At 28.3% G+C, this 23,005-nt stretch overlaps 2 protein-coding genes across 4 annotated transcripts; one reads left to right on the top strand and one right to left on the bottom strand.

Annotated features, from left to right (window-relative positions):
- The first annotated feature begins 14 nt into the window (after positions 1 to 14).
- Positions 15 to 7,255, top strand: LOC124956582. Of its 3 annotated transcripts, none has more exons than XM_047512575.1 (14): positions 15 to 155; positions 403 to 487; positions 1,596 to 1,860; positions 2,387 to 2,531; positions 2,662 to 2,861; positions 2,976 to 3,082; positions 3,320 to 3,541; positions 4,068 to 4,271; positions 4,363 to 4,701; positions 4,796 to 4,894; positions 5,008 to 5,387; positions 5,646 to 5,760; positions 5,926 to 6,090; positions 6,936 to 7,255. In XM_047512575.1, exons 2-14 carry the CDS (start codon positions 413 to 415, stop codon positions 7,134 to 7,136), a joined length of 2,517 nt encoding a protein of 838 aa, XP_047368531.1. In that variant the 5' UTR covers positions 15 to 155; positions 403 to 412; the 3' UTR covers positions 7,137 to 7,255. The 3 variants fall into 3 exon arrangements, with proteins under 3 accessions (XP_047368531.1, XP_047368533.1, XP_047368532.1); XM_047512576.1 differs by having other exon boundaries at positions 109 to 155; positions 1,580 to 1,860; XM_047512577.1 differs by lacking the exons at positions 5,646 to 5,760; positions 6,936 to 7,255 and having other exon boundaries at positions 5,926 to 6,060.
- A 1,136-nt stretch (positions 7,256 to 8,391) lies between these two features.
- Positions 8,392 to 20,248, bottom strand: LOC124956591 (short neuropeptide F-like). The gene is made up of 4 exons (XM_047512590.1): positions 20,020 to 20,248; positions 14,584 to 14,681; positions 11,444 to 11,628; positions 8,392 to 8,877 (listed from the first exon to the last, which is right to left on the bottom strand). Exons 2-4 carry the CDS (start codon positions 14,669 to 14,671, stop codon positions 8,818 to 8,820), a joined length of 333 nt encoding a protein of 110 aa, XP_047368546.1. The 5' UTR covers positions 14,672 to 14,681; positions 20,020 to 20,248; the 3' UTR covers positions 8,392 to 8,817.
- Positions 20,249 to 23,005: the final 2,757 nt, after the last annotated feature.

Here is a 23,005-nt window from a genome sequence, read left to right as displayed (position 1 = left end):
AATTTTAGAAAATAATTTATATTCATGTATGATAACGTATATTTACCAAATGGATACATAGTAGAATACCATAAATATGTTTACATAATATTTATGAAACTAAATTAGCAACTACATAAGAGATAATTCGATGAACATTATTGAAAACATAACATGTAAGTATTTTGAAAGATATTGTAATTACATTATGCGTTTAATTATTTACTTATTTATTTATAGTATAGTACACTTTAAACAATAATATATATAGATATATATCAATTAGTATAAAAGCTTACGTAATTTATTTAACACAAGATCTATTTGTAATATTAAAACTGTATACTTATTTAAATGTAAATATAATAGTACTAATAAATCAATTAGAATATTTCCGATAAAAAGTTTTGACTTTTTTGATAGATAAACAGCCATGGAGATTATGGAAGATGGGAACTTAGTAGATCGCGTTAGAATTTTATTGCAACGGGACATGCAATATTATCAGGTAATAATCGAAATTAATTAATAATAGATCAATTTCTATTATTTCCGTATGTTTGATTTTGATCAATCATATTTATTTGGTAATTAACGAAATATGTAGGTCCATATTTATCATTTATCATTATTCCTTTTAAATTAATTAATCGGCTACCATCATTTTAATTCGTTCCGTTTTCCATTCGGCGCAATATGACTAAGACGAATTACAATGAAATTCAAATAAATACTTATTATTAAAAAATTAAATAATACCAAGTACCTTTGGTTAATGCTAATGAGTTCGTTCATTCGTTCGTTCGTTCGTTCGTTCGTTCGTTCGTTCGTTCGTTCGTTCGTACGTACGTACGTACGTACGTTCATTCGTTCGTTCGTTCGCGTAGGCGTTCCATATAATAATTATTTGAGAGATATAATTCCTCGAAGATGAAACTTATTTTATTTATACATGTACATTTGGAAATCACTTATAAACGTGGCAATTAGGAAAGCAAATATCCTTTGATATAATAAGTTCAACGTCATGGACAATAAATTATTGGATCGTAAAGAAGAGAAAAGAGAGAGAAAAAAAAAAGAAAGAAAAAAAAAAAGAAATCATATGCGAATACAGGGAAAGAAATTTCATCGGGAAAAAAAAATGTTCGTTTCGTCTTTTATATACGAATATAAATTTTCGTGTATAAACAACCCCTAACTCGCTTCGTTAACAAAGGCTGTGCATTCAGACGTATAGCGTGTAATTAAATCAGCACGCTTTGCCATCGTTTAAATGAGATACCCTTATCTTCTTGTTAGTTTATATCTATACGTTTATGTTCGAAAAACTAAGACATTTAAGCTTCTGTCATTATCGTTGTTGTTATTATTATTGTTAAATATATGCAAATAAATGCAAATCGATCGTTTAGATCGTTTTATCAATGACGCGCATGATAAAATAACGTTAACGTCAAGTTAGAATTGAATTTGTAAATTCTACTGTGGAATAGGTAAAAGTTTTTAAGAGAAATAAAGATTTCTTTTCTTTCTCTCTCTCTCTCTCTCTCTCTCTCTTTCTCTCTCTCTCTCTCAATAAATATTTCAAAGTACGTAGTTATTTGCATGTGTAGGAGATGCAGACAGTACTGAGAGAAGCTTTGTGCATTCGCGTCAGCGGTGGAAAACTCGATTTTCCAAGGCACGCCTCGTTTGCAGCAATTAAAATAGTTATGTGGTGGGAGGCTGAATTTTTGATCACATTTAAAAGACCCTCAGGATTAAGCAATGTCAAATGCAAAACTACAACGGAAATCGAGACGGACGATGGAGTCGTTAAAAATATTCTACCGACCGAATTTGTTCATATGGTCGTCGATACAGCCGATCAATTGCTCGGTATATTTAATTATCTAATATTTACATAAATTATTATTACAGAATTTTTCTATATTACATTAATTATATTTAATTATATCATCCATTCGTTCATTCTGTGGATGATTACTTTTTTTTTTTTTTTTTTTTGTTTATACATTAATTATGTTTCCACCATATAATTCATCCCTTCTGTACATGACTTGTTTACAATACATGAATTATTTACAAAATTTCAGAATATAGAAATGGGTCGAGTATATAAGATACACTTTTGTTTTTTCTTATCACAGATCTGTAAACAAAATTTTCACAGGGTTTTGAGAACTCATTCATCGTTTTCGATTCATTTAATAAATCTAGCAAAATAATTTCGGCAATAGCAATGCATCTCTTCCTTCTGTGAAAATTAATCGAATAATGATCATTTATATCGTAAAACGGATACAAACGATTTATTGTTATCGAATAAATTAAATAATGTTATTATGATCGATTAGATTAATTTAACAATAATATTCTCTATAAGATCTATAAATATTTTCAGAACATTTGCATACGTTGATACAGGAGTGTCTGGATCATGCTGATTTGACCGTTCTTACGGCTACGTTAGGAGCAGCGGCATTGATAAAAAATTGTCTTTGGTGTTACAATCAGTATATTAAAAATGTCGTCTCTACCGGAATAAGGTACTCTCGTTATAATCTTCATTTTTTTTTTTTTTTTTTTTTTTTTTTTTTTTTTTATATATACGCTTCAAATGCAGTTGGTTTAATACTTCTTTTTTTTTTTTTTTTTTTTAATTTTTCACACACAAAGCGAGAAAATAAATAATTGTTACAAGTCTTATCAAGAAATGACGGAAGCTGTCGCAGAAAGATTACTTGACTTACATTGCCGTTTAATCTCTTTATATATACTCAATGAAGCTGATTCTCTCGATTGGCATAGTAATAAGTCCTTCTTCGAAAAGGAAAGATGTTCTTTTGTAATACAAATGTGGTGGCTCTATATGCAAGGTAAATTGTAAACGTAACGAAGACAAAAAATAAAAATACAGAAAGCAAGAAAAAAATAAAAAAAAAAATAGGACATAATAAAGATATCTTTTTCGTATGAAAACTTGTGTTTAGGAACAAGAGCAGATTTATGGGAAACTGTACCTCCGCAAATGGCACAACGTGTATTCATGGGGATGTTAAACGAGTCCCTGTCTATCATCGTAACTCGATTTATTTATGTAAGATTATTTAAAAGAAAAAAAAAATATACAATCCGAATATTTTGAAATAGGTAAACGTTATCTTTCATTTTTATCTGCAACCCTGTTGTATAATGATTGTATAAAAAATAAATGTATATTATTTTTATTATGACATATATATATATATATACATATATAAATTATTTTATTTTGATTATTTAATATATAGCTGTCTATTATATTTTTATTATTATATATACATATATGTGTTAGGGTCGACCTACGTTGGCTAGATCCGAACAATTTTGGACAGATGCATTCAACGTTCTCTGTTGCACTGGATATCTCACTTTAGCTGCCTGCACTGAGAGTGAAGAGATGATAGGTATCCAATCGAATAAATTACCAACTGTTATAAGGGATGTGCATGCTAAATGTAACGAGTTGCTCGTTTGCTTATTATTTCGTGGTACACCATTGGAAGATTTATATCAGGTAGAAAATAATTTAACTTTATAAATCTAATTAAAATGTTAATAATAATATATATGTATATCTTTCATTCTTTTTTCTTTTTTTTTTTTTTTTTTTTTTTTTTTTTTTAACGTTATATATTCTTTCCCAAATTTTCAATAAGCTCTCAAAGATCATCGAATACGATTATTAATTGATAATTGCATTGCATGAACGTAAATATCATTAATTTTGAAAATGTTAAACTTCCAGAGGTCTATCGATTGAACTTTGTTGAGAATTTAAATAACGACCACTACTACATTGAACGCTACATTGTTGAATGTTGTATCATGGTAAATGGTCGAATTGTCGATTGCTTATTATGCAAATATTTTTCAAATCGATTTCTCGTATTTCTATTTGTCTTGGTACTTTGCGAGTTCATACTTCGAATATACTTTGCTAGTTCGTAAATTCAAAACAAAGTACTTAAATATTCTCAATTGTTTATGCATTTTATGTACATACATATGTATGTTTTAGAATTAATCTTTTTCAATTTCAGGCTTTTCGTAACGGATTGGAAAATTTACAAATATTACAACAACGACGTGGTCCTTCTCCTTGGATATTAATATGCGTTCCACATTTGTTAGGTAGATCTAATTTAGACGTACAATTAGACGATCTAACCGAAGATAGAATCGTGATTTTGGAATTGAATATACTTAGGAATCAACCGCAGCCCAATTGGCCACAATTGATGAAAGTAATTGACTGTTTTATATTTTTCGTTGTCAATTAAAAAGGAAAAAAAAGAAAAAAAAGAGATCGTCACGAAATTTTCCCAATTCATTCAGGTGATATCAATGAACAATTACGTAGTCGCAAAGATGTTATTGAATATGTTGGTACGTAAATGCGTTGGCTTTACTTCCGATCAAAATTCCTTAATAATGAAAAAAAACGAGTCAACACACAAAAAAGGAAATAATAAAAACGAATTGTATAATGAAAAAAATTGCGGTGGATTTTTGTGCCAAGAATCGGGCTGTAAAAAATTATCAACGATATCACCGGATTTAGGTCTTTTCAGTCTGACGTATATTCTTGCTATTATCGTTAACGATCCTGAGGATGTAATTATGCCTGCTTTGAAGAAGGATCCGAATTGGGCTAATTATCTCGATAGGCAGCAGGTATTCATTAAAGATAACGATCTCGTGAATTATTTTCGTGATCACTGTTAAGTTTCATTTTCTTTTTCTTTCTTTCTTTCTTTTTTATTTAAAGGTTTGGAATCAATCGAGACCACCATGGTTAAATGCACTTATGGTACCTTTGATAAATACGATGTCACCAATAGTAGAGACCCTTTTGGATGCCGTCAAGGTAATTGTCGTATTATCGTATTTTTTTTTTGAAAAAAAAAAAAAAAAAAAAAAAAAAAAAAAAGAAAATTATTTTTATAAGCTATCTATATAATTTGTATCATTTTAAATAAGACAGGTGCAAGCATATATCAGGCGATGTCATTAACGCTAACCTGTTTCACTGAATTATACGTTACCATACCAATGACAATTTTGCGAACATTATTAGCTCTTAACAAAAATATACCAGCTCGGTGTCATCCTCTTGGTGGTTCCGTATTTCTTCAAATTTTCTCTGCTGCCCTTTATTCAAGTTTTCTCGATATCGCGACAAACGATCAAACGGATATACAGAGCAAAACTTCAGTAGAAATTAACTTAGAGTCTGGTACATTTAATCCGCATGATAAAATAACTGCATCGAATGCACTTGCTGAAGCAATTTGTAGCATCGACGAGGATAACAAACACACGGCACAGATCGATTATTTTACGCAAGTGATTGAAGACAGGTACGAATAATCGGATAATTCCTTAATAAATAATAATAATAATAATAATAATAATAATAATAATAATAATAATAATCTAATAATGATTATAATTATTCATAATTATATTATACAATTGTTTGCATGCATACAATGTTTATTTCTTATATACAATTTTATATAATATTCTATATTATAATTTTTATAAAATATTTTTACGAATCAATGACAATCGTATGGAAAAATAATAATAATAATTATTATTATTATTTAATGCAGTGTTAAAGGAACGCATCGAAGTTCTAAATGCGACAAATTAAAAAACATGACTCGTATCATAGAAACATACACCGACGAATTGTTGTTCACTGATACGGGAAGACAATCTTTAAAAGTTAGTTTTTATCTCATATAATTTTTTTTCTTTATCTTAATCAATATATCTCTTCGTTTTATTAACAACAATTTTTTTGTTGTTATTTATCTTCTCTTTTTTGTTTCTCTCTCTCTCTCTCTCTCTCTCTCTCTCTCTCTCTCTCTTTCTTTTTTTATCACACAGATAACACACGAGTATCTGCTACGTGCTTCCGATTGGGTGTTAAAGGGACTGTGGAACGAAGGGAGCAACCCACAGCCGGATTTAATCGATTTCTCCGAAATTCCATTGAAGGCAAAACCGCTAACCCATATCATGTTTCACATCGAAGATACTGATTTTGATCAGGTAGGCGTTCGTGCGAATAGTAAAAGGCGATGGTATCCTGATTAAATGCATGAGAGGGCAAAAATTATAATACAGGTTTACTGGGTGTATTTTAACACGTGTGAGACTCCCTTTAAGTGCGTTAATACAAATACACATTCGATTGATTTATAAATAATTGTTGTAATAGGTAAGGCATCTCTTTTTTTTTTTTTTTTTTTTTTTTTTTTTTTGTAAAAAGATTTAAAATTTTTGTAGAAAAATTAAGAAAAGAGAAAAAAGAACATTCATAAGGATACGAAAAAATGTATATGCCAATTAACGTTCGATTTGATAACGTCTCAATTATAATCACTTTTAGATTTAGTGCATATATTAGTGCATATAATTCAAATTAAAAATTAAATTTTACAAAAAAAAAAAAGAAAGAAAGAAAAGAAATATAAGGGATTATTATAAAAAGATTACAAAAAACTTCGTGATAGAAAGAGGATAAAATCTTCGTGAATAAGAAGAAGGAGAAGAAGAAGAAAGAAAGAAAAGAATTTGAAAAAAAAAAAAAAAAGAAAAGAAAGAAAATACAAAATCGATTGTGACCTTGAAGCAAGATCAATTAAAATCATATTCGAGTGTAAACTTTTTCAATTAATTTTCTTACTCTCTTTTCTTCGTCTCTTTTTATCATTTCTTCTTTCTTTTTCTCTTTTTCTTTCTTAATATCACGCGTTTAAAAAGTTCGCTTTGGTTGAAATTTATTCATTGGAAAAAAAAAAGGAGGAGAATAAGAAAAAACAGAAAGAAAGGAATAGGACAAATCATTCTCTCGGCATTACATCGGAGATTACATAAAGCTTTCGTACTTTCAGTTTCTAACTAATTACGAATCAACGAATTGGAAGAAGGTATTGACAATGCCATTATCCGTGAATGTGGAACGCGCTCGTAGCCAAACCCTCGCTCGTCCGGAATTCAAGAATGTTGGTGAGCTATCTCAGGAGGAGAGAGAAGTGGTCAATTCGATTAAACGACTTTGTTCTTCATCCGTACGATCTACTCGTTTTAAATAAGGGCTTAATCGACAAAAAAATATACACGCAGACATACGCACATAGATACACATATACATTCACTATGTTACTTACTTTCGTATCTACTTAAAAAAAAAAAAAAAAAAAAAAAAGAGGAGTAACGATAAAATGTAATATAACTTACTTTCTTTTTCTCTTTCTCTTTTTCTCTAAAACACGCACACACCTCAATCATTCAATTAAATATCATTGAAATAATTTCGATTGGAGGATTTAAAAACTCGTCAAAATTTTTTCTTCATTCTTTTCTCAACTTCTTTATTTGTCGTATAGAATAGATAATGATAAACTTTGACGAATGATTATTTTAATAATAGATATATCACTACTCAAGGGTATACATATAATAATCTGGAGAAAGACGTCGCTTATGTATTTATGTATATTTCTCTTTTTTGAAGAGAAAGAAATAAAAAAATAAATAAATAAATAAGTAATTAAATAAATAAATAAATAAATAAATAAATAAACGTAATGTATCATGACAACGTAATTGCTGCTTTGGAAAAGAAATCAAATACCTCATACCTTTATTGATTTTTCTTCTATTCATATACATTTTTCTTTCTATTTTTTTTTTTTCTTTTTTTTTTTTTGGCACATATATATGTTTATATATATATATAATTTTTTTTTTTTATTTATACTCATTTAATGGACGTTTTTGAAGATATACCGAATATATATCGAATTTTTTTATGTGAAACGTTTCAACGGAATGATGAGAATTTGCGAGAAGAAGATTCATTTTTATTTTATTTTCGAGAAAGAATTAAAAAAAAAAGAAAAAAAGGAGAAGAAAAACAAAAGAAAAACAAATGAAAAGAAAAGAAGAATAAAAAAAATTTGTTTCTTCATAATCGACGGGTATTTAGGCCAGACGCCCTTTTTTTTTTTCACTAAAACGAAACACTATTTTAGCTTTCAGAATAAAAACAAGCAGCAGATAGTAACGATTAGGTATATAAAGTTTTACACAGGACAATTTATGTATGCAAGTTTCTACTTAGTTAACGACAATCCTCTTATCTAATGGAAAGCTATTGTATTAATCGTTTAATCGACGAATAAAAAATGGATATAACGTGCGATAAAATGCGTTTCATATGTCCATTCAAGATTTTGTTACATGAATTATATTATTTTTTATGGTTCACCATTAATACAAATAAATTAGATAATTAATTAGGAGCGACTGATTTTCAAGTTTCCAAATGACAATTTTCTTTTGATATATATATATATATATATATATATATATATATATATCTCTGTTTCCTTTATTCTTTTTTACTATTTCTTTTTTCTTTTTTTCTTTTTTTCTTTTCCTTTTTCTTTTTTTTTTCTTTTCCTGTTTGATAGTAAAGATAGAACATCGCTGTTATAAGTCGAAGATGAAACGGAAAAATCTTCAGAGATAATTATTGATTACGGATTAAATGATGACGATAAATCTTCTTTTTTTTTTTGCTTTTTCTTTTTTTTCTTTTTTTTCTATTTTTTTTTTTTTTGTTTGGCTTACTTTCCCACTGTCGTTAATATAATAAGCGTAGATACGAGAGAAGTTTTCTTACGCCTTATCTAAGATTTATGAGAAATATAAGAGAGTGACGTCGTTTCATAGCAAAGGAAAAATAATTCAATTCGTCCAACGCTTTTATTAATTGTTCTCCTCGAAACCCGTCGCCACAGCTGCCATCGGCTTCGAGAGCAAGCCCGCCTGTAACATAAATGGAAATCGAGGGAATGACCTTAATTAATAAACTCATTGAAAATATTCTTTTAATTATGTACTATCATTCTCTCTCTCTCTCTATGTATGTATATATATGTATATACACATATATTTCTATCTCTATCTCTATCTCTATCTCTGTCTCTTCGTGCAAAACGATTTAACGCATTGATTAACATTTCAGTCCATTCGAATTAATTTTATCGCATTAAATCAATGATATATATATATATATAAATATTCTTAGCTATTTAAACGAATCGAACGAGCGAGATATTTATTCGCTCGGAAGAAACTTATTCTCCATTCTCAAAGTTAATGAGCTTCGAAAGATCGTCGCGATAATGTCGTAGGAAAAAATGAAAAAAAAAAGAAAAAGAAAAAAAAAGAAAAAAAAAAAGAAAAGAAAAAAAGGAAAGAAAAAAAACAAGAAGAGAAAAGAAAAAAAGGACGAAACTTGTCCGACGTTAAAAAACAAAAAGAAAAAAGAAAGGAAAGAAAAAATAATAAAAGGAAGAAAAGAAGAAATAAAAAATTGCCTCTTTATAAGGGGAAACGAGACGTGCGACGATAGGCCGTGATTCAGTTGATTCGATTGAACGAATTGAAGATTGGAAATATACAACGCAAGTTATATTCAAAAGAATGATATAAGAGAGTTTCTCTAAATAAGTAGGGAGATATTATTGGATATGAGGAAAAAAGAAATAAGAAATTGAGGACAATCTTACGTGATCGAGAAGCAAGCTTGATTAGAGAAGAAGAGATGCTTTGATGAGACATGACCGTTCATGTCAACTTATTGAAGAAGAGAAAAGAGAAGGGAAAATATATAGATAGATAAATAAATAGAGAGAAAAAGAGAGAGAGGGAGAGAGAGAACCACGAAGAGCAAGGCAATTGATTTTGTTATCAAATCTTTATTTTGAATTAAGTTTTTTTCTTGTTTTTCTTCACCCTCGTATCTTGTAATGCGAAAGAAAAAGATAGAGATAGAAATAGAAAAAGAGAGAAAGAATGTGTGTGTGTGTGTGTGTGAGAAAGAGAGAGAGAGAGAGAGAGAGAAAAAAAAGGGAAATAAAAAATCTCCCTAATTTACAAATATTTGTACATTTAATGTTTATCTCGTCGTATATATGTAAGAAACGATATATTTCTTTGTTTTGTCACAAAATCTCCATAATTCATAAAGTCTCTATTTCTTGGCTTTACTTTAGAAATATTTTTCGTGAAAACGCATTAATCAGCGCCACGATATCGGTGTTGCGAACAATGCAAATTTTTCTTTTTCCTAGTCATGTCTTTTTTCTTTTCTCTCTCTTTCTCTCTCTCTCTCTCTTTCTTTCTTTCCTCTACCTGCCCTTATTACATATATATTTTACCTACGTATGTATGTAGGTATACACTTTTTCTTTTCTTTTCTTTTTTCTTCTTCTCCCTCTCCCTCTCTCTCTCTCTCTCTCTCTATCTCTCTCTATTTCGTTTCATTTCTCTACCCGTTCAACCATATAGGATTTGGTATATCTATTTATATAAAAATTGAAACGATCGCGCGCGACAGACTGGAAATTGCTTCGTTGTTTCCTTCGTAAAGTGTTATTTCTCAAAGACGCGTCACTTTGCGAACGATCGATAAACTCTTGGGACTAGTTTCCCTTGCCTTCTCTTTTTTACCTATCTATCTATCTATCTATCTATCTATCTATCTATCTATCTGTGTATCTATGTATCTATGTATCTATACGTGTATACCAATAGCGATAAAAATTTCAGTAATGTGTCTTGTCACTCTGGCTATGCCCTTACGAATTTGTACTTGTCAGCTCGCACCCTGCGGACAAGTTCACTGACATTCGACTTCATTTTATATATATATATATATATATATATGTATGTATGTATGTTTATATACGGAGGTATTTATTTCAAGAATAACCTTCGGTAAAATTGACTGATCTATCCATCTGCGCGATATAAACAATAGTATTATAATCGAACGAGCTAGTGACGTTTTTATTATCTCTCTCTCTCTCTCTCTCTTTTTTTTTCCTTGACATTCTCAAACATTTCGAGTAAATATTATTATATATCCTATCTATAAGAAGATCTGTTAGTAAATTAATTGTTTACGAATAACGTAAATATGTGGATAATACGTAACAAATAAATAATTTATGAACTGAAATAAAACGTGGGTATGTTATATGTGTATAAAAAAAAAAAAATATATATATATATATATATATAGTATTATATTTTTAATATCGTCAGAAGAATATTTCAAAAATAATTCATTCAAAGACTTTAACTTCTGCCTTTGATAGCGTTAACTCGTACAGTTCACCGATCATAGAACAAAATCTGAGACTTTTACGTTAGATATATCAACGAGAAAAAAAAATAAAAAATAAAAAAAAGAAGAATAATAAAAAAGAAAAGAATTGGAATATGATATTAGATATGTCTATGTACTTATGTCTATATGTAATCGATTAAATCGATCAATCGAATGAATTCGATATTTCTTTTTTTATATAACGAAATAACTTACCGAAATGTGAGGTGAACCAGAACGTCCAAATCGTAAGCGCAATGACGGCGATCGTTGAGATTTACGAATCATCAGATGTTCCAATGGGATCCCATTAAATCCGCCGTTTTCTAAAGCGTTCCGTTGCAGGATGAGTCTGTAAAGTTCGTGAATATTCTCGGCCGTCGATTTGTCCGGTGATTCGTCTATAAGTAGAGAATAAAAAAAAAAAAAAAAAGGAAAAAAAAAGAAGATTAATAAATGTAAATATCAATAATTTCATCATAGACATCGATAATTTTCAATTTTTCTTCTTCTTCTTTTTTTTTTTTTTTTTTTTTTTTTTTTTTTTTTATTTATCATCAATTATTATCAATATAATTCACTAGATCAGATTGTCACTCGGACAAACTCGAGATATTTTTTATCGATAAAAAAGATTTCACATTTTCGATATTTTTATTCGAAGACGATAAAACGATCGTCGCGTAAATGAGTGATCATTGATGACTGTCTTTTTTTGACAGTATGAAAAAAAAAATAAAAAAAGAAAAAAAAAACCTCCAGAGAGCTCATAGGGTCATATATTTGTATCTAATGTCCCGACGATTTCAATGCAAGCGACAAAAAATTGTCATTTTCTTATATAATAAGTATATTTTGATGTATCGGCTGTCCCGTGTTAACTATTTTTGAATAATATTGTGTCACTGTTATCGATTTAATGAATTATTTTGAAAGTATCATATCATTCTCTGACATCTGCGTTTATATATATATATATTTGTAAGAAAGGGAGAGAGAGAGAGAGAGAGAGAGAGAGAGAGAGAGAGAGAGAGAGAGAAGAAAAGAAAAAGAAATAGATAAATAAAGCACAGAAATCGCCAGGAGCAAATAAAAAAAAGTTTTTACTGGAACGAGCGCGTTCCTTTTAATTTTAACATTGATCAGAATTTTTCAATTTCCCGAAGTGAAAAGAAATTGTATTTTCTACGGTCAACGTCAATGAAAATATTCGAAAATATTATTTATCACGTTTTGAATAATTCCATCATATAAGAGACGATGTGCAAGCTAGTATGTGGGGTCATTAAATTGTTTTACGATAAGTAACGTTCTTCGTTTTATTCGGAATTGATCTTTATGATAAAGACCGAGAGGTTATTAAAAATAAACGAAGTACATGTATAAACGATAAATAACAAAGTGTGTTTATATATATATATATTTATATATTGCTGCTTTGATCGAGAAAATTGACTTTTGATTTCGTGTCAAAATCTCATGAAGAATTGAAAATGAAAAATAATCCATTCATTCGATAGTTATATAAAACTATTTTTCTTTTCTTTTCTTTTCTTTTCTTTTCAATATTCTGATTAAACAAAAACAAAAGCAAACGATAAAATCGACGGATCTATTTTTTTGTTTTTCTTTTCCATTTTTTTTTTTCATCACGCGAACTCACTCATTAACTTTTTATTATCAATTAATATGAGATCGCGTTTCCTATTCCATTACTTTAACTAGTAATATTAAGGGCAAGGTTCTTTATTAATATTGTATACTAATATTGTATAATAGATGTATAATAATAACTGATGATTGCGTAAGAAGGTCCTTTGTCATAAAGGAGCACTTTCACAGATGCGATGAAAATAACTTATTACCAACGATATCTGATAATACTCTTTCAAAAATATTCTTTTCTTATTCTTTATATTATGAACGAAATCATTTCTATTCAAGTTAATCATTTTTCTTTTAAATGTAACTTTTTTTTTGCTTCTGTTTTTTTTTTTTTATCTTTTTTTTTTAATTTTCCCATTAAAATACTATCACTAGTAATTAATAATTTTTTTTTAAATAATTGATAGTAATTGTTATCAATAATATAAATAGAATAAAATATACATGGCAATAATAACATACATATGTATATATATGTATATATATATATATATATATTATCAATGAGATTGAAAATCAAAAAAATTATTCTTTCTTTTATCGTTCTGACAATAGGACAATCGCAGATTGTGATAAATCGAAAAGAATTGTAAATTACAAAAGCAATGATAAATATAAAGGGATGGTTAAGCGGAAAATATGTAGATATTACGTCGAATCATATGAATAAAAACAAAGAGAAAAGGAAATAGAATGAAATGGGTAGCCATATCGAATGAAAACGGAAATAGAAAATTCTATGGATTCTATTGATAGGTAAAAATACGAAATATGAATGGATGAGCCAAGCATATCGATCATTGAAAAATGGTGTAGCACTTCTAGTTTTTTTTCCTTTTTTGTTTTTTTCGAAACGGTTCGATGATTTTATCGAGACCATATTGTCCGTTAGTGTAGGAAGTCAAAACATTGTGTCTTTTCTAAAAGAATTCTTCGATTCCACGTTGATGAAAAAAAAAAAAAAAAATGGTGTCTATCGTATTGAAAAATAACGTGACATCATTACACTTCTTTTTTTTTCTAACATACTACTGACGAATAAAATTCTATGTAGAAGTTATTTTGTGTATGCGCGTGTGTGGGTAATTTTTAATCATTTAATATTAAGTCTATAATATATAAAAAGAAAAGGGGAAAAAAACAATATTCAAATATGTATATTTTATATTTGTTTGACATAATTTTGTATTAAATTTTCAAATTTTAAAGTATTTTAATTTTTAAAGACAAGACAATTAGTTAAGCGGCTTATTTAAAAGCTTCTTTATCGTATTTACAAACATTTTCATTGCTCCATTTTTCATAAGTTTTTGCATAAATAAAAATAAGTACGCCATCGTACGAAATTAATCTTAAAAGAAAATTCATCATTCAAATATTTATCCTCTTTAATCTTATTGATTATTTGGCATATTCAAATAGATTATCATGAATAGATTTTCTTCGATAATTTTTATATACACTTTTCAAGAGAGACAAAGAGAGACAGAGAGAGAGAGAGAGAAAGAGAAAGAGAAATTTGTAATTTTTAATATTAATAAAACAAAAAACAAAGAATAAGAAACAAAAAGGAATAAAATTTCTATATCATTTAAAAAATTTCTTTCGCGATGTATATTGATTAATCAAAAAAAAAAAATATAAGATACTGAAAGAAGAACATTGATTATAATATATTACACAATTCGTACCTCCATAATCCACATAATTTTCCACCGCGCAGACGATGCCGAAGATGACAAGGAGGATGCTAGTTCTTAGACCGAATTCAGCCCTCATGTTGGATTTTCTGTAAAAAAAAAAAAGAAAAAAAAATAAATAAATAAAAAAAAATAAAAAAAGGTCAAGAAAAAAAAAAAAGAAAGAAGAAAACGAACAATGAACACATAAACTTTTTATGTCACCGTTCGATCTCACAACTGTATTGATGACGATATGTAATAATTGTATATATAAAAAAAATAAAATCTCATTAAATGTATAACGAAAACATCGATATATCGAGAAATATTTCTCTGAGATTAATCTTGTTTGTAAACATATTACACTGTTACGTTTTATGATCGTCGTGAGATTGTCCAAGAGAACGTTTATATATGTACATAGATAAATATGTACTATCCACCACTACCACCCACACACTCATCCACGATCCAGTTAGAAATAAACAGAGGATTAAGTAAACAAGCCCGTAAAGCGCGTTGCTTTTTGACGCACCGTTCGTTTTATCCATTGTTCTTATTGGATTTTCAACAGATCAAATGAAAACGATACGAAAGTTGAAAAACACATTAAACAACGATTAACAAATAATACTTGTAAATTCTACAAATATCATCATTATCGAACTATAATTTTATTTAACAATTAACAATTAATTTTTTAATATCGTTTCTAAACGAAAGATAACAAATACAAACATTAGTTTCCTTTTACGTATATAATGAGCGAACTAAAAAAATAAGAAAAAGAAACAAATTCCGGCATCATCATCATCATCATCATCATCTATACTTTATTGTTCCTATCAATAATTAAAATATATAAAAGGAAGTAGGAAAATAAAGAAACACCATAGGGTTCTTTTAAATATCCTATCGGAAAAAGAAAGGAATTAAAATAATTAAATAAAATATATTCATCTAATGATTTCGATTAGAATATTATATTATATATATACATATATATATATGATATAGATAATGACGAGCCTCATGTGTATATATATATATATCACGTAATTAAGAGTATGAAAGAAATGCAGATATATATATTATAATAGTATATGGTACATTGAAGGTCTGCGATTACGTGATTTCTCTTTTTCACGATAACACGTAACAATGGTGTCGGAGACATCTGAAATTCTTAAGAAACGAACGATATTTTTTCTTCTTCTTTCTTCTCTTCCTTTATCCTCCTTTCTTTTCTTACTTTTTTTTTTTTCTTTTTCCTTTTTTCATTTTTATTTTTATAACGATCAAACTTTTATACCTTGCCTATTTGAGATGCAGTAGAAATTTTTTTTTTCTTACTTCTCTTTTTTTTTTTTCTTTTTTTTTTTTTTTTTTTTTTTTTTTTTTAATGGATCTCGTCACAGTTCAGCATTTAAAATATTAATAAATTGTTCTATCCTCTTCCTCCTCCTTTCTTTCTCTCTCTCTCTCTCTCTCTCTCTCTCTTCCATACATTGATACATTTACCTATTTTCATAAAAGTGTTATCGGTATTTATATCACGAAATATATCGAGTAAAAAACTAAGAAGAAAAAAATAAGTAATAAATAAAAAAAGATATAAAAAAGCGAGGGAGAGAGAGAGAGAGAGAGAGAGAGAGAGAGAGAGAGAGAGAGAGAGAGAGAGAGAAAGAAAATAAAAAAAAAGGTAGGAGCTTCGACGGTTAATTATTTATGAAAAGATAAATTTTATCATCATCCACGCTGACAAACTTCGTTGCAATCAATGTGATAAACGTCGAATCTACGAAGAGAAGAAGAGCTTTCACCTTGATAGACTTTTTTAATCTCTCTTCGATCTCTCGAATTTCGCAATTTCTTTTCTTTTTTATCCTCCCTTTTATTTTTACTCTTTAAATGATAATAATTCCGTGACAAGTCGGATTATCTTTGATTTTCGATACAGCATAAGATGGAGGGGAGAATTCTTTATTCGTTTCTTTTTTTTCTTTTTTTTTTTTTTTTTTTTTTTTTTTTTTTTTTTTGTAAGCTACATCGATATGTATATTCATTTTTTTTTTGTTTTTTATCTTGAATACAAAAGAAAAGGGAGAAAAAGAGAAGAAACATAAAAATACAATGAGTTTCGATCCTAATTCGATCGATCACATCTTACTGACCGTAATATCTCCTATCGAATTAAACAATGTTTATATAAACATTACAATCTATATTAGGTAAGACATATTAATATAACATTGGTCCCCTTAGGCGCCTAACTTTTGCATATCATCCCTGTCGGCGAGTAATATGTCTTCTCATCCGTGATACTTGCACGAGCATGTAGTTATCTACATTATACATGTATGTAGGTATGTACATATATATTTATGTATGTATGTATATATGTATGTATATATGTATTTTCTATATGTCTGTGTTACGACGTACATGCATGTAACGTGTCGTCGTACATTTCTCGATATAATGCTTTAAAATTTATTACATTTCAATAGATATTAATTCTTTGGGATTTAAAGTTAACATTGATTGTAAACATCGTATATAGGAAATAAGAAAGGAAAACAAAACAAAACAAAACAAAAAAAAATATGGATCGTACGAAATCTATTATAACATTACTTTGTTCCTTTTTTTTTTCTTTTCCTTTCTTTTTTCTTTTTTTTTTTTACATATCATAAACAAATAAAAAATAAATATTTACGTTGCATCGACGCAAATGATTCGTTTCGCCATTTTTCGGTATAATTTAATCGTAACAAAACAATGATTAAAAAGATAGATTGAGAGAGAGAGAGAGAGAGAGAGAAAAGATTAAGATGAATTCGTTTAACAAATTTGATATTTTTTTTATTAAAAAAAAAAAAAAAAAAAAAGAAAGAAAAAAAAAAAGAAAAAGCGAACGGAGCATAATCGATCGGTCGGCCAGCAACAAGTGACGATTCACAGTGGAGAATCTTCTCGCGAATAAAACGAGAGAGAGAGAGAGAGAGAAAGGGAGAATCTATCGTTTGCAGAGAATAAATCTCTTTTTCGAATCAAGTTACTCCAAAAAAAAAGAAAAAGAAGAACGAAATAAAAAAAAAAATTGAGAGAAAATAAAAAAAAAAACAAAAACCCAATTGTTCGGAAGAATTTTTTAATCAGTTTATTTATTGCATTCTTTTTTTTCTTGTTTTCTTTTTGACAAAAGCTACGAATCCAATATAAAATTTAATTAGTATCCTCTCTCTCTCTCTCTCTCTCTCTCTCTCTCTTCCACTGTATTCATCGACATCTTAAAAAAAAAAAAAAGAAAAAGAAAAAAGAAAAGAAAAGAAACAAAGAGATCGCTTTTTATCATTCATAGAAAGGAGATATTTTTTTGTGAATAGTTAACATTGAGAAAAGAAAATTTGACAATATTTGATCATTCCTTGTACGGATTATATTAAAAAAAAAAAAATAAATTAATAAAATTAATCGAAACTATTATTTAAGATAAAATGATTCTTGTCAGATGCAAAAGTTAAATTCTTTGAAAATAATTATATACCTGGTAGGTACTTAATTATACATATATACATATGTAGAGATATTTCGTCAAAAAATTCTATAAGTACGTACGATATGATACCTAAATACATACATATATATATATATATATATATATATATATATATATATATACATGGAAAAGAACTAAAATTATTATTATTAAAATAATAAATTAAAAAGAATGATGATACATTTAAGATAAAAAAAAATTAAAAGAAAAATGTATTTACACATCTAGTACATATCTATTGTCTTTAACGAATAAACGATCGGAGACGTTGGTTCGATAGTAAAAAACGATATTCACAAACCCCATAACTTCATATTGACATAAACCATAAAGAGATATGTGCGCTCAAGTAAAATCGTAATCACTGTTTATGATCAAAGAGGGTATATATTTAGAAAAATAAGATTATTCTCAGATCGCGGCTAGGCAAGAAGGAAAAGAGGCAGTCAGGCGCGAGCTTAAAAGTATATTATTTTTTATCGACTGATTTTTTATGAGAATACGCGGGAAGTAGTGTATTTTCCAAGCGAACGACGAATTTTTCGATGACATCCGATAGAAACAACCTGCATCGGCTTATCGAGTGGATGCAAACGAAAAAAAAAAAAAAAAAAGAAGAAAAAAAGAAAGAAAAAAGAAGAAATGAGGATTATAGTTTCGTCGATTAAATTCTGTTTAAATTGATCGCGCTGGAGAAGACAAAATTAAAGGAAGGATTAAAACAAAAAATAGAAAATGAATGAATAAATTGCAATAGTTTCTTTTCTTTTTCTTTTTGTGTGTTTTTTAAATAATTGCCACTTGTCATTTTCTCAACAGTACTAATAATTTCTAATGATTTATCGATTACGAGTATATTACAGATATGCATAGATATACGTCAATTTATTATCAAAATATTCATATATTCTCTCGTATTATGTTAGTCAATTGTATAAGCCTATTTATATATACATATAATATATATATATATATATGTGCAATAAAAGTTTTTATTAATCTTAAGCGATCTTGTGTGAATAGATATTACATTGATTCTCGATTCCTTTGGCGTTTTGTAATTTTTATGTAAACGTGTCTCTTGAGAGCATACATTTAAAACAGAAATTCGTGAAATCGGATAAACACGACAGAAAGTCCCGTACGTGTAAAACGTGTGAATAATTTTTAAACCAATTAAATTGTATCTTCAACTTGAAAGTAAAGAAGGGCTGAGAAATCACTACATATGAGACGAACGAAAGCGCGATAATGAAAAGGGATGTTTTTTAAAGAGATTATTATAAAATTATGAAAGAGAGAAAGAGAGAGAGAGAGAGAGAGAGAGAGAGAGAAAGAGAGAGGGAGAAAAAGGGAGAAAGGGAGGAAAAGAGAAAGGCAGAAACTTTCAACGAATTTGCCAATGTAATCCCCTATGTTTCTGCAAGTTGGAAAATTGCGTGTCATTGCAAATTACTATCCCCTTTAATTACGATTAGTAGTTAAGGATTATACGAGTTGAGAAAAGAAAAAAAGTATTAATTAAAGTAGCATATACACACACACACATACATATATATATATATATATAAAACTGGAGATAAATTAAATTTGAAATTTGAAATCTATTTTAACAACTATTCAAGTAAAAAAGAAAAGAAAAGAGAGAGAGAGAGAAAGAAAAAAAAGAAAAATAATAATAAATAAATGAATAAATAAATAAATATGTCAGAGATATCTATTTAATAAGAAATCGTGAAATTAAGACGTGAGATCTGTGACTTTTACAAAATCACAGAGAGTCGTAGATGGATAAAATGAGATAAAAGTAAAATAAAATAAAAGAAAATGAACGAAGAAAAAAGGAAAAAAAAATATTACGGTACAAGACGATATTTACTTACATGAAAGTAATCGCCGATACGTGTTGTTCTTCGAGTAACGGGAAACAAAAAGACGTTTGTACGTCAAAAGAAAATTTCTTCTCTTTTCTTCTTTAATAGATTAAACTTGATCTATCGATGAGATGGCAAAAGATCAATGTCTTAAGAAGGGGATCGTCAGTGATAAGAGTTGTCGTGAGCGCTGTATCGCACGTTACCGCAGTAATGATACGAAGTGTAGAGATGCCGTGGATCCCTTTATATATATAGGGAAAGCCGCGATGGTGCTTTCGATGGGGGATGAAAAGGGTGGGTGCACAGGTGGCCGCTTGAAAAGCAGCCACGCGGTTACGGGGCGCAAGCGTTCCTCTCTTCTCATCCCTACCTCGCGATTTCTCTCTCACAATCATCCCCCTCTTCGCCCTTCTCCTCCTCCTTCTTCACTTTATCCACCTTTTCCCCTCCCCCACTCCTCTTCAATTCACTCTTCCTTAATACCAACAACGACACGGAACGTGGTAATCACTACGTCATTCAGTTTTTCCTAATGACGATTATGATATTTGTATTTGTGATTATTTTAACGATGACAATGGTCCTCGTGTTTCTTGTCATAGTATTATGTTATCCTTCTTCCAAACACACACACATATATATATATACATGTACATTATCGAGTCGCTTAAATTATACTCTTGGGCGAACGTAAATATTGTGAATATTGTGAATATTTTTCTTTCTTTCTTTTTTTTTTTTCTTTTCTTTTTTCTTTATTAAACAAAGACGATCGTCCTTCGTTATTCGTCAAATTTTATTTCTTCGTAATAATACTTCGCCAACATATTTTTGTATAATTTTTATTCTTTTTCATTTCCTTTTTTCATTATAATATATTCCAATCTAACAATATTGATCTATTTCTCTCATAATTATCAATCGTTAGAACATCTTAGATAAGCGTGACGGTAGCAAAAGTAAAAAAGTTAAAGAAGTATAAAAAGTTCGAGTTGAAAAAGTTAAGATATATAGGATGACTTTTAAATAGAAGTATTAACGTAAGTATTTTATGCAAGTCATCTTCATTAAGATGATTTTACCTTAAGGATATTCCAGTCAGCTCTCTTACTTCTTTTCAATCTGACATCGTCTTATCAATTTGCTTAGAAGGGCAATGGAGACGACATTTTCTTTTCTTTTTTTCTTTTTTTTTTATTTCTTCGAATTTCCGAATTCGTTCATATCATTTGACCCTGGTACAAATTTAAGAAGCATTGCTTTTAGAAGAGTATACTCAGTAACGATCCTTTTCGTTTATGTTCGTCTTACGAATTTTTTACTTTTATGAAGATTTTGGATATATATATATATATATATATATATATATATATATATATCCAGGGGAAAACTTTTCAGTTAACCGAGTATGATCTTTCGCATAAGCAAATATTAATTTTCTCCGAGTTTATCTGACAAATCTTAAGATCAATAATTTGTAAAAGAGAAGATTTAAAGAGACGATGAAAGAAATAACAAAGAGAAATCTATATATATATATATATATATATATATATATATATTCGTTATTATATTATCGATGACGACGATAACGACGACTAACGTTTTGAAAATAATCCATTTTTCTTTGTCGTTGAAAAATTAAATAACGTAATAAAGCATTAAGAATATATGTAAGACGATAATGAATAATTATCCGTGAGATTTTCTTTTATTTTCTCGATCATCGATAAAATTACTCTTTTATTTTAAACGTTAGATCGTAACGATGCTAAATGAAATTGATGAAATAAAATATACGAGTTCGAAGGGTAGCATAATCAAATTCAAAAATTTATATTTCTCAAACGTGCCTTGAAGAAAATTAAAAATAAATACAAGTGGTTTTACGTGATCGTCAACTTATAAGATTACATAAGAATTTAAAATAAAATAAAAAAAAGAAAAAAAAACAAACAAAAAAAAAGAAACAAAAAAGATTATAACAAAATAATTCCTACTTTTCATATAATCCACTTTCATATAATTTATATATTAAATTATACTTCAATCGTGCGTTATTTTTATCTCTGCAAATAATAAAAAGAAAAAAAAAAAAAAAAAAGATGAAATCACAACTGTTCTCTCGAACGTGATTTATTATAATTTGATTAAAAAAAAAAAAAAAAAAATAAAAAAAAAAACTAAAATAAAAATAAAAAAAATACCATATTGGTTCTTGCAATCGTCCTATGTTACAGGACGACAGATATGAATTATATTTCTTATCTAATCTATAAGTTATGATAAACTAAATCTCTATTTGACAAATCAAAGCATATATCTAAAGTCACCCTACCGGGTTCGCTATTTCCTTTTTTTTCTTTTCTTTTTTCTTTTTTCTTTTCTCTTTTCTCTTTTTACCGATCGACAATATGATTTAATGCGAATATCGGTGGTACTATCGCACGATTGATTTTAAAATGAAACAGATTATTCCTTATATATCAGGAAATAATATGACGTGCGATTTAGACTTAGAAAAAAGAAAAAAAAACCTGAACTAGGAATTTAAACTAAAAATTATAAACTCGTACGAAAAGTGTCATCGCAAAGTGTATTTCAAATGTATAAAAAAAAAGAGAGAAAGAGAGAGAAAGAGAGAGAGAGAGAGAGAAAGAGTGAAAACAAATAAAAAGAAGAAGAATTAACCAACTTTAAAATTAAATTAATGAACTTAATATTATACCGAGACTTTAGACAAACAATTTAAACGAAAATTAACGATTAAGATTTCTTAAAGCGACGAAGAAAGATCGTAACGTGAATCAACGATAGATCGCTTCGTTCTAATTGCATTACTTAAGAATCTTTTACTGGTTGAGAAGCGCGAGCACGTTTACGAGAACAACTTTCACCCTTCTACAAGTACTCTCTTATATACATCGTTCACGAGGGACTACGCATTCAAGTTTAACATAATTCAAAAATTCATTCGTTGATTTTGCATCCT

Source organism: Vespa velutina, chromosome 22 (assembly GCF_912470025.1).
Source record: "Vespa velutina chromosome 22, iVesVel2.1, whole genome shotgun sequence".
NCBI lineage: Eukaryota > Metazoa > Arthropoda > Insecta > Hymenoptera > Vespidae > Vespa > Vespa velutina.
The sequence above is the reverse complement of the archived record's forward strand: the minus strand, read 5'-3'. Positions and strand labels throughout refer to the sequence as shown.

Excerpts from the sequence above, each read along its gene's own strand:
- LOC124956582 (XM_047512575.1), top strand. The coding sequence starts at position 413 with ATGGAGATTATGGAAGATGGGAACTTAGTAGATCGCGTTAGAATTTTA. Across the intron at positions 1,861-2,386 it reads TACAGCCGATCAATTGCTCG|AACATTTGCATACGTTGATA; the intron begins GTATATTTAATT and ends AAATATTTTCAG. Across the intron at positions 3,542-4,067 it reads CATTGGAAGATTTATATCAG|GCTTTTCGTAACGGATTGGA; the intron begins GTAGAAAATAAT and ends TTTCAATTTCAG.
- LOC124956591 (XM_047512590.1), bottom strand. The coding sequence starts at position 14,671 with ATGAGGGCTGAATTCGGTCTAAGAACTAGCATCCTCCTTGTCATCTTC. Across the intron at positions 11,629-14,583 it reads AAATTATGTGGATTATGGAG|ACGAATCACCGGACAAATCG; the intron begins GTACGAATTGTG and ends CTCTACTTATAG. Across the intron at positions 8,878-11,443 it reads CTGGTTCACCTCACATTTCG|GCGGGCTTGCTCTCGAAGCC; the intron begins GTAAGTTATTTC and ends TTTATGTTACAG.